This window comes from Erigeron canadensis, chromosome 8 (assembly GCF_010389155.1).
Source record: "Erigeron canadensis isolate Cc75 chromosome 8, C_canadensis_v1, whole genome shotgun sequence".
NCBI lineage: Eukaryota > Viridiplantae > Streptophyta > Magnoliopsida > Asterales > Asteraceae > Erigeron > Erigeron canadensis.
Genome location: NC_057768.1, coordinates 49556980 through 49575188, shown reverse-complemented (window position 1 = coordinate 49575188; position 18209 = coordinate 49556980). Strand labels below are relative to the sequence as shown.

General features: G+C 31.9%; 1 protein-coding gene across 1 annotated transcript; it reads right to left on the bottom strand.

The window, feature by feature from the left end:
- Positions 1 to 7505: 7505 nt before the first annotated feature.
- On the bottom strand, positions 7506 to 16534 carry LOC122578648 (DNA-directed RNA polymerase IV subunit 1). The gene is made up of 19 exons (XM_043750656.1): positions 16297 to 16534; positions 15108 to 15217; positions 14883 to 15003; positions 14677 to 14798; positions 14532 to 14576; positions 14228 to 14440; positions 14012 to 14149; positions 13833 to 13928; positions 11413 to 13308; positions 10650 to 10819; positions 10461 to 10527; positions 10014 to 10138; positions 9778 to 9917; positions 9437 to 9696; positions 9189 to 9362; positions 8585 to 8722; positions 8261 to 8493; positions 8056 to 8167; positions 7506 to 7979 (listed from the first exon to the last, which is right to left on the bottom strand). Exons 2-19 carry the CDS (start codon positions 15192 to 15194, stop codon positions 7812 to 7814), a joined length of 4305 nt encoding a protein of 1434 aa, XP_043606591.1. The 5' UTR covers positions 15195 to 15217; positions 16297 to 16534; the 3' UTR covers positions 7506 to 7811.
- Between the last annotated feature and the right edge of the window lie 1675 nt (positions 16535 to 18209).

Sequence of the window (18209 nt, the reverse complement as noted above, 5' to 3'; positions counted from 1 at the left end):
AGAGGACGAAATTTTAAGACTATCCATGTTTTTTGTTTCGTCTAACGATTTACAGTTTGTGAGTTAGAACATTTTGAATGATTTGGGTGAATTTTATTATTTAATTGAAGAGGGAGAAAGAGGAAAAGAATGTGTGGTCCAGAATGGTTCTTGAGTTCTTTTTTTTAAGAGTTCTCAAAATAACTCACCCCGGGGATGGGAATATAAGGTTGTAGGTACCTAATTACCTAAGTTTAGGTGTGAAACACTCCTATATTGTTTTTTTTAATCCATAAAATTTATGGGGACTCAAACATTTATTCATTAATCAAGAAATATTAAAAAAACTGTGTGTGAGGGGTTTCACACCTAAGCTTAGATGTCGGACAGACTGTTAGGCACCTAAGTTGGGTGAGAAACCCCTCACATACTTTTTTTTAAACCATAAAAATAATGGGGACGAAGCATTTATTCAAAATATTAAAATATTGGTATGTGAGAGGTTTTTCACTCAAGTTGAGTGCATACAGCCACATACTCACTTTTCTCATATATATATATATATATATATATATATAGGGGAGCCATCCAATAAGAACAAGTAAAAAATAAGAACATGTAAGAACTAATAGGAAAGTTCCACATCATTAAATATTAAAAAGGGTAATTTAGACAATTGAAAATTACAAATTAATATTTTTCTTTTATCTCCATAATAAGTAACCGTGATCTAATCCGATCTAGTTAACAACTTCCATATCACGATTTTATTTCTATATCAATTTTCATATTAAAGTATTTAGTTTCTATTTCATCAAACCAAGTCCTGCATTTGTTTATTTATTATTTAATTTCCAACTTTTCTCAACAATATGGATCCAAGTCAAATTAGTTTTATGCATCCAAGTCAAGTAAGATTAATTTTCATGCATCCAAGTTATATTAGTTTTTATGGATCCAAGTCATTTTAATGCATCCAATTTAGATCGAAGTTATGTTAATTTTTTATACATCCAAGTCATTTTAAATGTATCCAAATCATTTTTATGCATCCAAATTATTTTTAATGCATCCAAGTTATGTTTATTTTTTTATGTATCCAAACATCCAAATGTTTATTTTTGATGCATCCAAATCTTCCTTTCCTTTTCTTCTTGTGTTTTTTGTCTGAAATGCTTTTCAAAACTTATCTAAAGAATCATTACATTAATAATATATAGGATTAATTATTTTACAAATTAAAATACAAGTTGGTACGTAAGTTTGAAAAAATTCTTCAAAATTCTTGCTACGTAAGTTTGAAAAAAACAACTTGGTAACCGTCTTTTTCTTTAACTCCCAAAACGTGTTATTATAGTCATTTCTTTTTTCTTTTTTCCTTCTCATTTACTATCATATCCTTAAAATTCTTGGTAAAAAGACATATTTACCATGAAATCTATTTAATATTTTAAAAATACCCCTATTCATCTTGGTCATTCAATTTTTCCATCCAACGGTTATAAACTGTTCTCACTATTCTTATTTTTAACATGTTCTCACCGGAAAGCTACCCTATATATATATATATATGTACTTAAAGTTTTTTAACATAAAAAAATAAATGTTTATGATTCATTTAAAAGTTTTTAGCAAATTTTTTTTATTGACATGTCATTGACTAAACTTTTCAATTTTTAATATGTAGCATATATGACGAAAAATACTGAAAACGTAAATCATTAAAATAAAAAAAAAGTCGATGTCAAACATATTATAGTTCTACAATATTTGAATGTTTAATGTACTTTCTCCAAAAAAAAATTGAATGTTTAATGTGTATACATGTTTTTGAAGAAAAAGTACATATAATAGTAGAACAACTAAATACAACCAAGAAAAATCGTTTGACATTTGTAATCATCATAAATCTAATATAATATAATATAATTGTTTTTTTTTTTTGAAAAGTACATAATATAATAGTTAATGAGTAAATACATGTCGTTCCTTTTGGATCAGGTAGGGATGAGAAATTTTTTGAATAGGAATAGGATACTGGACACACGATGTATATTATTTTTGGGTCAACCAGCCGTTTATAGTGTGGGGCAATTGCCTCTTTTGATTTGCACAAATGACAGAAATAATTAAGAAATCTGGGACTATATCAACATGAGGTGACACTTATCAATTACTCTATCAAAAAATAAAATAAAACCTTGCTAGTTTATTCACGGCACGTTCCACGGCAAATAAAATAACACAAAATAATGAGATTAGGTGTTTCTATAAATAAGAAATATTTTAAGATAGTTACAAACTGTTAATTTGATTTTTTTAAATTAGTTTGTAGTTAGCATCCTAGACACCATAATGACATTCAATTGAAGAATATATGAAGCTCGAACCATACATGTCTGATTTTTTTATAAAATTCGTGACTCGAGTCCCCCTCAATAATTCACCCTTACAAATATAAAAAGTGAGATTTGAACCCTAATATATTTTCTCAAGATTTAAAACCTTGCCAATAAATGGTATGGGTACCTCATACTTTGCTTTGGCAGTGTTTGGGTACCGTTGTTATTTTTGTTACTTCGTTGAACACTAACAAGGTACATACACTAAGTAGCACTTATACATAAAAAGAAACGGGCATATAAAAATAGGAAAATGTTTAAGTGTAGAATAACAGCAATTTATCTTTTCTAAAATGGTTATCTATTGATCAATATCTAAGTTTAGGAACCAATTTTGTTATGTTGTACGAGAAATAGTGTCCGCGTTATGGCGGTGAGATTGTACGGGTGATAGGTTAAGTCATAAATTATGATTGCCAAATGTCTTAGCCGTAGAGGCTCTGCCATCGGATTTAAAAATTCGTCAAAAGTATATTGAATGACATCTCTAATTAAAGAGCATAAAATTTTAAAAACACCCATTCAATTTTTATAATTTATCGATTTACTGTTTTTTAGATAAAAGATTTTGAATGAATTAGAGGAATAAAATGATTTAGGGAGGAGAGAGAAAAAATGAGTGGTTGAGATTGAAGGAGAAAAAAAAATGAATAGTTGAGATTTAAGGGTATTATAGGTATATTAGGTAGAGTTTTTTAAATTAGTGAATAAAAAAGAGAAGTAATTTAGGTAGTTTAATTACTTAATTGAGATTTAAAAAAATGACAAAATATTTTATTAGATAGTATTAGATATGTATTATGTTTTGGAGTTTAAATTTAAAAGAAATAATAAGAAAAAAGTTAAAAGAAAAAAGATATGTAAATAACAATCATTTCACTTTTTCTTTCCAATCATTCCATTCTTTTAGAGGATAATTAGTTTAAGGAACAACTAGATAATCCTTTCAGTTAAGTTTGTTTTATTTATTTTTTTCTCTTCAAAAAAACAAGGCTTCCAATAGAAACCCAACTTTCTATTATTCCAACAAGTAACATCTAGTCATCTAAGAGGTTCCCTTCTCTTTTGGTTGGAGTAAGGCTTCCATAGAAGCACTTCAAAGGGACCCACCATGTATTAATAATATTACACAAAAGTTGCTTGAAAAAACAATATAAAGATGCATGTTGGCTCGATTACATAGGTAAAAACCAGGCGTCCGAAATCTGACGGGCAGAACATTTTTTGAGCAAAAACGCCCCTCAGGGCAATGTAGCTAACATTCTGCCACGCATTTCAGATGAAAAGTGCATAGGGGGACATCTTGCTCCGTCTCATTCTCCTTTAAAAAAAATCTTGAAAATATTAAAAATCTATTACACGAATTGGTACCACCTAACTCCCTACAAAATCTCAGAAACTATTAATCGTTTTGACTAGATTATTGATTAACAATTTTGTGTATTAAGTTACCAAACTATAAACACGTTTAGGCCTACTATCGTTCAATTGTTCTTTACGGGTACCACGTTAGAGCCAAATATTCATAGCCAATCATTCATAAACAAACAAATTAATTACAATACATAGATTTAGTTCATCCAATATACTTAAAAAGAACGACTCACTAAGTAATATTAAATCTTGAGACATAAACTGTTGTTCAAAGAAAAAAAAAAAAAAAAAAATCTTGAGACATAAACTGAGTTAATGAACATTAGTATATATATTCTCTACCAAAGTATCCTACAAACATTTTGTATAATATACATGATATGTTATTCATCTATGACTCGCTAAGTAAAACTTGTTTGTTTTGCCGTTGGTAAAGACTAATACTTGTTCGAATGAGTGATGACACGTATGTTGTATCAATATTTGTATAAGAAAATATCACTAGTAAAAATTATCAACAAGTAATACAGTACATCTCACAAGCTATTAAGATGTATGTTAATTCTTAATTTCTTATTTATAGCTTGCAAGATGTGGTTGCCACTATAAATTAAAACAACATTAAACATAAATAAATGCTTTGATATCAAGGTGGACAATAACATCTACCAAGAGGCAATAAAATACGAGTAAAATGGAATTTGACTAAAAAAACATGACATATTTCAAATCAAACATCTTCATTTTCAATGTTACTCACTCGTTAAAAATATGTTTAATAAAAGGACATATTAAATCTACTAGTCTTCTGTATGCATTGTTTATGAAAAGTGATAAACTTATCAGAACTTTTATTTAATTTGTTATAATATATATTTTTATTTTTATAGTAGATTATATATATACGAATAAGATTGGTTAACTCGTGTCCTTTAGTAGACTTTTGATGTACTCGAAAGTACGTTTACTCGCAAAGAAAAATCGTATTTATGATTCATTATGAAATGGAAAAATTTTAATGTATTTTTATGTTGTGTTTTGTTCACAGAATTAAATCTGTTTGGTTGTTTAAAGATAGATGAACCTCATTCTCTTGATATGTAAACATTCTCTCTTATGATGGAATTTTCATTTCTTCAAAAAATAAAAAGATTTTGTCAAATTCATTTCTTCAAATTTAATTGCTTTGACAGATTTCAATTTAAAATTATTATGTGAATCAAACACGTTCTTAGAATTACATATATTGATTTTTCCCAAAATTCATATTTTAATAACTTGTGTCCCAGAAACTCGTTAGCAAATCTTTAGATAAATTAGTAACCATATGTTATGTGTATCAAATTTTATGTTAAAGATATCATCCATTTCTATGTGCTTAACCTAACTTTATTATATAATTAACCAATGTCATAAGTTTTGGTTTAATCTTATACGTCTCTAAATAATTATGAATTTATAACTAATGTAAAGAGTTTGATCATTATAAAAAATGTATGTCGTACGTTAATTTCCCATTTGTGTGGCCAATAAGTTGCACGACGAATATTTAAAAAATAAATCGACAGCAACATGATATCATAATTTAGTAATTTACTAATTTAGAAAGCGATGATGTTACATGTGGAAACCGGTCCGAAGTGATAAAAGCAACACAAAACCTTATAAAGAAGGACCACGTTTAAAGCTTATCCTCGTGCATCATAAGACCATTACTAATGATAAATCTTACCGCACCAAGGTGACAAGTACAACACTAAGCCACAAGCCCACAATTATATTACTCGTAACAATAACTGAAAAATTGTATTTATAGATTAAATAATGTTTCTTATTTTTCAGCCGAAAGCTATTGTAACATTACTAGATTTTAGACCCGTGTCCAACACTGAACACGGGATTTACGATATTAACAATAATAGATCTTCATACATTTAAGTCATAAAAGATTATAATTTTTAAAAAGCACGGTTTTAAGTGTTATATTTTGCAAGTTGTAGTGCAATAATCATAGGTTCGTCACTGTCATTATTAGTCTCGACATATTAATGGAATTGTTTGTCGCAGTCATTCCACAATACACATGCTATATATAATAATTTCTCCATTATATAATATTTTGAAACCGGATGTACTCATAGTGTGATATTATTATCAAAAATAATTAAGAATTAAAATATAAACATATTTGTGATCCTGTACTTGACATTCAAGTATATGTATTTAATCATGATGCGCGTTCATAACACGCATATGTTTATTTTCAATCACTTGTTCTATGATAATTATGATAACAATTAGGATTGTTTTTATATCCTTCGATAACAATTAGGACTCTTCTAATATTTGTTAATAAGTCATTAAGTTTTCAAATAATTTTTTGTAGAAAATATTTCATATGTTAAATTTTTTTTATTTAATTAAATGATTGTAAATTTTAAAAAATTGGCTAAAAATATATATAAATTAAGTATTCAGGACTAAAAAGTGTAAAATATTGATGGAAAACAAAAAAAATGTAAATTAATGAGACTTTTTCTACAAATTAATATAAATATTAATATAATAATATATTTGGATAATGATTATTAGGATTTTTAATTTGTAAGTTATCTTAATGATGACATCATCAAAAGTCAATTTGATGAAATCGAACGATGTGATTGGTTAATTAATAATTAGTTCAACTGTCTTATAGTATATATTAAGATTGATTAAGTATTGTTTCTTATTCTTCAAATTGGTACGTATATACAAATTTAAAAATATTAGATGGTAGAATTCGCTTTTAAATCTTCTCCTTTCAATGTAATGCTTTAGGCAACTCGTCCCGAATTGTCTTTTGGTTTTTTACTAATCTATGTGCAGTTAAAGCTAACATATTTCTTTTTAATCAGAAACTTCATTTATAAGTCTTTTCATAAGTACCCAACTAAAATTCAATGAATAAATAAAATCACGTGGAAACGATTTAAGATTCAAATGTCAACTAATTAATTGAAGTATTAGTAATTCTTAGAAAAATTTAATTAAAAAGAATAACAGAAACAGACAAAAAAATGAAATAAAAAAATCATCGTGTTTTGATGTGCTATGTTCTCAATGCATGTACAAAATGAAATATTGATTGATGCAAAATCAAATCCAAAATAAGTTCATGCAAAACAAGTGAGATCTGCCCAACACGAGAACAAAAGATGCCAATTTCAATCACATGATAACAATAACAATATAATAAAATAAAAAACTTATAGAGAGCAATAAAAGATAAATAAATGAATAGTTGTGGTTGTTTGCTCTTCGGCAAAGACAGTAGTAGTGATGAAATAATGTGTTGTTTTTCAGTTGTCCACATTGTGATGTAATGGTCTCAAACAAGATCCAAAATCCATGTGCCTAATACTTTTCCCACCACCCACATCAATGATTGTTTTTCATACGTACACATATAAGACTTGTGCATATTTATGAATATTGGGTTAGATCGTTGGGTCAATCTTCTATTAGATAATAATGTGTTTCTGAAATGTAACCATCAATTATCTAGCTTTTATTAACTATATATCTATCTATTTTCACTACCACCGATCATGGTACAACCGAAAAATGACCGTCTATTTTGAAACATAATATCTACTGACAATGCTCCTCGTGGGGGTGTTTAAATGGCAGGTAAAAGATTTCATTTGATGGCGGAGATAGGAGCAGGGGCATGTGGAGGGAAGGATTCACATATTATAACGAGAGAGCTGAAAAATAATAGATGATGATAATAACTTCGGATGTTTCAAGGTTAACTACAAAAGCGAAATACAACATACATATGTAAACAAAGGGATTATTTGATTGTTCCAAGCTTCTCGTTGCTACTTCCACTAAGACTTCCTCGCCCTGTCTTTTCGGCAAACAAATTTCAGTGGAAGCAGCAAAAAGAAGCTGAAGAACATCTTCCCATACTTATGTAAAGTGAAAAGAAATATTAAACAACACACACATAGTCAAACCTTCGGTTCTTCTCCCATCATGTAAATGGGAACCCACAAAATGGACAAAGAGTCAATCTTTGCCGTTCAACCATCTCGTCTCGTAAAGTTTTGCTTCTTTAGGAGCGATCAATTTCAACGCGTGATGTATGCATTTATGATAAGAGAAATCTTCAGTTGTTCCATCTACTTGCTCCACAATGAAGCAACGTGTACTTCCATACTGGGAGTTGTTACCGACCTGTAACACAAGTATGAAATGAAAAACTAGAAACCGGGTAAAAGGAGAAGGAGAAATAAAGGCAATACTAGTTTACCTTTATTCTATAAACTCCGTCTCCAATCTTCTCCTTCTTTCGAGGGTGAAAACATAAAGCTTTACATGCAACAAGATTGTCATCTGGGCTTAACTCTTTATTAACATCATACCTATAATACAACAAGAATAAATTTGTATGGCTTTGGTACAAAACAATTTATATAAAATAGTTGTGTTTAACAAGAGATATTTAAAGGACTTACTTGTATAGTATATACTTCAAATCTTTTGATAACCGCTTGATATCGTCAGCAGATATATGCTTTTTCAACACCATTTTCATTAAATCACTAATCCCGTCTGCAGCAAACTCAGGATATGGCAACGGGACTGGAATTTTATTGATTGTGCCTTTGACATCAACTTTATCTTCAGTAGTATCAATATTTTTACACAAGAGACTGTACACATCTTCTGGTTTATCAATTTCATGTTCCTGCATACATGTATTAGACAAGTATCAAATATAAAATAATGTCGTAACCACTCAGTAATATTTAGGTGTATGTGTATAACACAATGTTTACCTTCCCGGAATATATAATGTCAAATCTTCCACCAGTCCCAAGAGCTGGAACTTTTCCCCATGATAATGCATCGATAGTTCCCTCGAGTTTGTCTGAAGCCTCACTTTTAGCAGCTTTCAAAAAGCAATCAGATGGATTCTGCAATAGATCATAGTCCATGTCAACATACAAGAAGCCAATAGGTGACAACTTCTATCCATACTCGTATGACCAGGTTGATTTGAGATATGTTTTATCTCAAAATTGTCTAATCTAAAAAAAGGCTATAAATGGAGCGGTACAATGGATCAAACTGATCAAACAGATTAAAAGTTGTCAAACTGTTCATATGTGTATCACCAAATAAATTTTCAGTGCACTAGATTATTAGTTTAATGTAACGACACGATTTGTGTAGTAATATTTAACGTACTAATTAATAATAGACAGATTAATACCAAATTCCCAATATATAAAAATATAATGGTGAGTCAACCAGACTTGGCCCATTGTCCGAAGATGTACAGGTTATGATCCAGATCTGTTTTAAAACGTTACCCAACCCACTTGAGCTGCCTATTTTGCCATGTCTAAAGAAATTCATAGACGGGGGATGAGTACTCACAGCAAAACAGGCTTGAGAAAAAGGTGCAGAAACAGATGCTAGTTTTCTCTGTAGGGAGAGCCCTTTGGCATTTATTGGAACAAACTCTCCCGTGGCAGATAAACAGTCGGCAGCAAGAGCCAAATGTTCCGGAAGTATGTCTTTACCTGTATCTTCTATTGCCGATTTCAGTGTCTACATAACATTAAAAAAGTTCATTAAAACAGGGTGTTTACTGTAGAAGTTAGAGGAAATATCATAATACATACACGAAGAAAATGGTTTCTAGCTGCATCTATTCCCTGAGCCGAAATCACATCTTGGATGTCATCTGGATGGCTCCGTTCCCAATCAATCATGTCCATTATTTGGATGCAATCATCCGTTAGGAGCCTCCAAAAATTCTTTCTATCACAGTTTTCCGACATGAAAACACGCAAGTAAAGTTCACCAAAAGAATCTTTGCAAGACTTTGATGTCTTTGGACCATCTTTCCATACAATATCCACTTTCTTGACATTTGGGGATCCTAAATAAAAGAAGAAAAAAACTAAATAAGGCTTAATGCAAGTGTTCATTATCATAAAAACTTCATCATGACGTTTATAACCTTTTATAACCGTCTCCAGAAGAAATGGCACCACAACATCTTGGAGTGTATTCAATGGGTTGTTTGAGCTATCAACTATTTGAACAGTGATAAATATATTCTCATCTGTCTCATTTATAGTGCCATCTTCAGGAGAATTTCTGAAAATTAATCACACGAGATTACAACTTCTTTCTAATATGAAAAATATATATATATATATATATCTCAAAGTAACCATATATTAAAAAATATACTTGGATGATATCTGTAACTTTGGTAGACTGAGTTTTAACTTCCTGGAAGTGGTAGAGTCAGCACACTTGAGCTTCAGAGTATTGATAATCGACTGCACTTTTAGTTGTTTTCTACTAGCAGCTTCCTGTTAAAAAAATTGTAGATAAAGAAAACTTAGAATGATAACAGACTACATGATGTTGGCTGATGCAGGTCTCCTACGTAGGGTATGAACTCTATTACAAGAACACAACGCAAATAAGAATGAGCTTAACACATTTTTATTCTTTATTTTTACAACAGAAATTTTAACAAGTCAAAGCTTTTTGGATCCAACCCTGGTATTCACGCATCTCAAGACTGATACATTTCCTCAAAAGGAATGCCCCTTGAAACAGGATCAATAAACTTCCGTTTAAAACCACCGTCCATATGGATGGATAAAAATGTGAAATTTCTAAACTTACCTTGCGTATACGAAAATAGCAAATCCAAGGACTACTGCGAGATTGTTTGCCGGTTTGTGGTGAATAGCTAGTCAGATTAAAAGATAAAATTAATTATAAAAAAAAAGTCAACAAACTTCTCCATAAAAATAATTTAAAAATTAAAACCAAGAAAGAAAAATCAAGCAAGTTGAAGGTAAAGGTACTTACAATATGCTGACAAGTGACACAACATCTTTTAAGAATAGCTTCTCTAAATGATTCTTAACATCTATTGCTCCATATTCGAATCCGTTATTCCATCTTTTAAGTTTTGGAGACAAAAAAAGCGACCCAGTTTTGTTACCACGGAGTTTTCTAACACCACATTCAAGAACTTTCTGTACAATTAAACAAAAATTTAATTAGATACACTGAAACAAGAATATAGAGACCACAATCCAACACATTATAAAGATGGGCTACTCAGGTTATATTATACCTCTAACATATTATACGGGTAGAAAAAACCGCTAAAAGGAATGAGGTCAAATGGGTTGACCCAGCTGAAAGTCATTTTTAGAGTGTATTTCTCTTGCATCAAACTTCGTAAATCATTTTTATTTAGAAACAATTAGATTGTAATGAATATAATGTATCCACACCCTAATTGGCTATATAATGCAAAAGAATTGGACAGATATTGTTTGGGGCCAACCCAACCTGAAGCATCATATTCATATATTACACTTGACCTGAACCTTGCTTTGAGGAGTTACCATATCCCACCCGCCCCCTCCATATTGCCACCTATAACTGGAGGCATAAAACAAATGTTATTTTCAATTTGCAATTTGGCTAGTGCTACATGTATCCCATAAAAACTACACAAATTTTATATCTTAGAAATTTGATTAAATTGACTTGGCCCTACAAGACTCATTTATGAACAGTGTACTTTAGACATTTAAAAATTAACGATTTTCAAATGTACCTTCAAGTTTAGCAGGGGCGAGTTCTCCAGTGCACTGACTGGCTGATCCAAAGCACCATAAGCTGCCTCGGAAATTGCACATGCAGCCAAAGAACCAACAGGGGCCCCACACTCCGCCTTATCCAAAAGAGACTTTGTATGAACAGGAGCATTTTTGGAATCATAAGAGAACTGTACAAGCTGATTACCGTAACAATTTCTCACAGTCCCATCATATGCAATGTACATATCCCGCATGAAAAACATAAGTTTCCGAAACAACGTTCCCGATATATCCGCATGGCCACCAAATGAAGCATCCCTAGTTGTCACAGAATGAACAAAGAACTCCAGCGGATTCAGGCCCGACATAAACGAACTCTTAATAACACCATATGGAATGTATTTATCCACACCCGAAGGAAAAGATGAATCGGCTCTTTTATGATCATTCCATGAAACGCAAGAAAAATCACGAGGAAAGTGAAAAGAAAGTGGGACTAACGAATGTTGATAGCCGACACACATACTGTGCTGGACAAACTTTAACATGCTTCCCTTACTCCCTGCCTTCAACATAGATAAAAACGAGTTCTCGTCAGTCGCATAATTGTAGATAAGATTTTGAAGATCCCGGAACGCTTCCTTAAACGCAGCAGCTGATGCTCGACTTAATGCCGCCGACGTTTGCTGATCATGACACAGTTTTGCAGACTCCAACTCGTTGTAACCATCATTTTCTGTAAAGTTTCCAGCCAGAAAATCTTGATGAGCATCCACCATTAACAGCTGCCCTTGAGCTTGCCTCTCGGCTTCACATAACCCATAAAGAACTTCATCATTCATATTATTTTGTGAATCAGAAGTCAAGTAAAGATCCAATAACGACACGCTAAATCCCCTCATTGACAGCCATTCAATAAGTAATTGTTGAGCCGAATGAAGAAATTCAAGAACCTCCTCACCTTTAAAATTTTTAATCAAATACCCGTATATACTATCATCACCCCCTTGTAAGCAAGAAGACGGATTTAACAAACTCACAAATTCCCCTTTCTTAATCTGAGTCTTCTCTATGCTAAGTTCAAAATCTTTAGCCAAAATGAGGCTAAACAACTGTCTCCCAGTCCATAAACTAGACATCACAGTTGGTGAATCCTTTAACTTTTTAACTATAGCCGGCAATTCAGGATGCTGATGTGAACAAAACATTTGGAGCTGTTGCAATTGCGGGCGATTGAAAAAAACCTTATTTTCCAGCATCAAATGGGCAGCGGTCAAACTATCATGACTTAAAGATAACAGATTCTTGCCACTTTGTTTATCAACCAACTGGTTTTCCAATGTAACAAGCTCTCTAAGCTCGACCCGACATTCTAAAGATTGAGGAATGTAACCGTGAAGACTGTCACCATCAAAATCGCCTCTTAAAGGGGAACAAATAAGAGGGTTAATGGAAAGAACACACTTGACCGGAAGAACTTTGACCCGGAGAGCAATGAGTGAATGAGGATGAATAGATGGTGGCCTATTTATTAAAACAATGTCTCCATCATGAAGAGGTCGATATACCGTGTCCCCTATACGCAACCGATCTCCGTATCTAACGGGAACTAAACCGCCTCTGCGTCTAATAAAAGTTTCTCCACGTTGAAGGATTCTTAAACCACAAGAATCATTTATTTTTTCCCAATTTAAAGAATTAAGTTGTTCGGAAACAAGCATTGTTTCGGCTATATCACGGGGAATACCAATTTCGTCAAGCCTTATGTACGGGTCACCAACACACACCAGTCTGAAACAAAAATCAGTTCTTTTTCCCAGACTAACTTCTTTTATGTATTTCAATGCATGCATCTTGCCAGGATTATCATCAGTCAAATCAGGATCACGAATCGTAGGCTTTTCTGCTCGTATCTGCAGTGTTGTAACACTTCAAACTATATTATCCATATGACAATCGGAAAGGGTGTTTGACTTGCGTGTAAAAACTAATAAGTATGAATAGATAAAAAAAAACTTGAAGATGGAACAGATCAAATGTATTAAAAAGTCTCCAAGTCTATCTCATAAAAAGTTGATAAAGTGGACACAGAAGTGTTTGTGGAGCCAACCCGGCCTCATCCATTTCCTCATATGCTAGAAATATGACATAAACATGTTACCCAATCCACCCGTCTTGCAACCTCAAGAGGAAAAAAAAAGGAAAAATAAGACCTGGTTTTGTGATTCGGATTATGAATCTTTGGTGTTAGTAGAGTTGAATATAGTAAGATAAGAAATTGAAAGATTTCGTTGAAATCAACTGGAGAAGTAATTAAGAAATTGCTATCGCAATCCCGAACTATAAATACCTGATTAATTTATATATAATTCAAACCTCAATTGAACACTTAAATCTAAACCACCTGAAAGAACTTTAAGAACTCTATAACGCTAACCTTTGAAAGTTTTATGCAATCGAGTACACATGCACTCAGCTCGTTCGCTGTACCACGAAAACCTATCAATCTTCTGTATGCCCTAGTGCGCTCATCCTGAAGTAAATATATTGATACTCATTTACTCAAGTAAATACTACAATTAAAACCATATGACGGGGGAAAAAAGAGATACTTACGAAAGTCAAGTTTTGACCAAACTCTGCGACACGATGACAGTTGGGTGTCAAAGGGAAACTTTGGAGAAAAATCTTGTTCTTTTTTCCTAAAGATCCTTTAAGAAAGCTTGGATCAACATCTTTCAATATTTCATACACCTAAAAACGTTTAAGACATCAACAAGGCGAAAAATGGCAAAACATAAAAAATAAAGAACTATTTCTTCTTAATGTTACCTGTGCATGTGTAAGAACTCTTCGATTAAAAGTTGAAAACGATTCTTCTTGTTGAGGATCATTGGGAACGAAATCCCAATAATCATGAGGTAAACTTTTATCTGAAATTAGCTTTTTTGAGCTTCGGATTTCTGCAATGATTGCAGACTTACCAAAGACATCCTTTGTTGATACCTTGAACTTCAAAGGTGGATAATCGTCTCTGAAGCTTTTCTGTTAAAAGAGAATATAAGAAAAAGGTACAACAAGCTTTCATAAATATTGCACCTAAAGAGGTAGCAACAGAAACATAATGGATACTTACATCACAATATTTACAAATTTTCAGGACTTGAATCAGTCCACCTTTCTGCAGGCAAAAGGAGAAAAAAAAATCATAAAAGATATTAACGCTACTAGAGTCAAGAAAACAAAAATTCTAGCTATCAATATGAAACATGATACCTGACCTTGGCCTTATCTTTTATGAGGTTTTTACATCCGGGACAGATTTTATTCAGAATTTGTACCACTTCAGGTAAGAAGTATGGATGAAGTATTGTAAAAGGAAATTTGATTAAACCCATGTGACCTGCAGGGCGGAAGGTTAAAGATGGAATTAAAAATCACAAAGAACACATTAAAGATAAAATAATTAATGACAGTTTGATCAAACCTTCACAGGTTCTGTAATCTTTGGCACCACATGTATGACATTGTGATGCGGGATTTGGGAATCCCAATGCAGGGTCGGTAACTTCATTCGCAACAGCAATTTCCTTCACCGATGCCTTCTCCTGATACAAATTTATGAATCTTTCAATTATATTTGAAAATTAAAGTCTACTTATTGGGACAAAAGGTGTAAATAAAATTGAGATAAATGTAATGAATGGCTTACTGCATCTTCCTCAGATAGAACTTTGAACTTTATACTTGTAAGAACACCAGATGGCACTTGTTGGTCTACATACACTTCATTGTCCATCAAAGTGCTCCTTATTTATCTCCCTGTTGGAATAATTACAGTCAAAATTATGAATGTAAAAGAATAAAAGTCAAATGAAAAAGCACATAGAAAATGCTACAACAATCCAATAAAATATCCTCAGTAGCACAAACTAGCATAATCACTTCCATAAACACTAAAGCATTCATCTTGAAACATGTAAGACCAAAGCTTTTACAATTTTTAGAGCCAAAACAAAGTAGCGTTTTATTCGTCAATAATAGTGTAAAGTATGCAACAACCAAAAGATGACTCTGAACAAAATAGGTCAATATAAATGTAGAGTTAAAACTTCACCAAATCTGGAATGAGTAAAGCAGCATACTTATTACAGAACCAACACTCAAACCTTGTTCCGCATCAAAAATTTCATTCATGGATTTCCCCTTTTTATTGGAAAACCATATTTATGTCATGTAATTACATAAAGCATGGCAAGACGTTATGCTTTACATCATGACCAAATTCATTCTAAAGTTACCAAACTGATCCACCCAAGAGTTAAAACCCCAAAACACAATCAACTTAAACATTGATACACATGTCAGAAGAAGCCAATGATTGATCATCATCAAAACCAAAAAAAAACAGGGGAAACCCTAACCAACTAATATAGAAGAAAAGGATCACCTTTTATAATGTTAATCAAAACTAACACCATAGCATATCACACACATATACATTATACATATACACATCTATTAATATTCACACATATATAAGTATAAAATCAAGAAAATAATAAGATTGAAGCAAATAATGCTAAGATTCCCAAGTTGAAATTGCAACGTTCTTGAACTAATCAACATTACAAGAAAAAAAAACTACGCAAAATCCAATCAAATACTTACACGCATTAAAATTTTATCATGCAAAGTTACTTAACAAGAACACCCAAAATAAGACGCATGATCATAACAATTAGCGAGAAGCAGATATATATAGAGAGAGAAAATATAAAGAAACATTAAAAACAGCATAAAGATTAAAGAAATATAACCAGAAAATATCAACATTGATCAAACAAAAACCCATGTGTCCAAAATACAAGAAAGTAATCAAAACAAGAAAAAGGACTCACCTTTTTTTTGTTATTGAATCTTGTAAAATCCTTTAAACGAGAAAGATTATACTTTTTATAATTCTTATTATTTTTATAAAAAAAAAAAATTTCTTTTTTTTGTGGGTTTTTGAGCAGGGAGCAGAAGTAGCAGTCCCAAGAAACAAAAGGGGTTTTGGTATTGGGAGTTTGGTGCTTATTATTGCACCAACAAGAGGCAGCCCCCTCTCTCTCTCTCTCTCCTTGTTATTATTCCCGATTTCCCCCTAAAAATTATATGTATCTAGTTGCAACTGAGACAAGTAAATATATATATTTAGGTTCAGGGGTGTAAAACTGTAAATACAGAGGGAACTTAGAGGGAAAAAAACAAGTGTATGTAAAATCTATCCTTTAACTATTGTTTGATGTGCACATTTTACATTATAGTTTTGCTTTTATGTATTTAAGGTGCCTGATATTTTATTTTGTGTGAAAACTTAAGTATTTTTGTTCTTGTTTTTTATTTTGAATTTCAAAGTTCTTTTTTTCCACCTTAACCGTAAATAATTTTGTTTACATATTATATATTAGTCGATGAAATTTATATCATTGAAAAACACGTTAAAAACACAATTCATTCCTATACTATATATCAAATGTTATATGTTATATAAGACAATCTTAAATATTCATAATCAAAGCTGAAAGAAAAACTCAAAAGTTAAACTAGAACATTTAAAACTAGACAGTGGGAGTATTAGATTAAACATGTCCGTTAGACTAAAACATTATAATTATCGTTATTATTATAATCCAATAGATAAAATATGTTATTCAAGTGAATAAATATGTTAGAGGGGATATCGACGCCTCTGGCAATTAAATTTAACCGAGTTGATAACTTGTCTAATAAAAGTCTCCAAGCAAAAATGTTATCCTTTGAAGGAACATAAGGATTTCGTCTAGTAGTATTTGAAGTAAAAGATGGAACCATCATATTACTCATGGAAGAAATAAACGCGGGATCGATTGGATCGGGGGCGTCGAGCGGGTTGATGTTGTATGGTCATGCATGACGGGGATGTATTTTTGTTAAAAATATCGTATAACTTTTGTGAAAGATAAGTAAGAATGAGAGTGTTGTGTGTGAATTCAGTGAAATCGTCTAAAGATGTATATATCTATACTCGTTAATAAAGCAAATGCCACTTTTTTTTCTTTAAACTTTTCAGCCATTAAATTATCAAATATGCCCTTGCTCTAATAACCAGTGTTGTAAAACTCGGCCGACTTGGCTAAGAACTCGGGATCGATATCGAAATCGGGGTTTAAATGAGTCGAGTTGGCTAGGGTGAAAACTCGGCAACGACTTGGCCGCTTGTAAAACTCGGTCAAACTCGCATGGATCAGTAAAAAATCGGCCGGATCGGGTCAAAACTCGGGTCAACTTTGGTTAAAAAAAAAATTTGTTTTTTTATTAAAAGAAATTCTAAATTTGTTTAAGTTTATGTTTCTAATGAATAAAGTTTGAACTTTGAAGTATTATATTAAAGTTTCTAAACAATTATGTTTTAAGTTTGAAGTTTATTCCGTATAACTTCAAAAACTATAAAATTTCTATATAAAAACCTAATCCGGGTTCTCCCCGATTCCGTTATGAGTTTTTAAAAACTCGTGACTCCCCCCCCCTCGCCGATCCGATCCCGAGTCACGAGCTCCCTAACCTTGCTAATAATTATCATTATTCATTAATTCATTTAATATCCCAAAATACCCTTATTCTTAACCTAGGATTATCACACACACACAACAAAAACACATATATCCACTACAGTTTTCACCATCACACGCTCACCCACACACCTGCCCCCTTTACTTAACCAATGACAGATCATTTAACTGCTGCTTTTATGAGATGTCGCTGCAACGCACACGTACACTTCTAGTATAAA

Excerpts from the sequence above, each read along its gene's own strand:
- LOC122578648 (XM_043750656.1), bottom strand. The coding sequence starts at position 15,194 with ATGGACAATGAAGTGTATGTAGACCAACAAGTGCCATCTGGTGTTCTT. Across the intron at positions 13,309-13,832 it reads ATTGCATAAAACTTTCAAAG|ATACGAGCAGAAAAGCCTAC; the intron begins GTTAGCGTTATA and ends ACAACACTGCAG. Across the intron at positions 10,139-10,460 it reads GCTATTTTCGTATACGCAAG|GAAGCTGCTAGTAGAAAACA; the intron begins GTAAGTTTAGAA and ends TTTTTTTAACAG.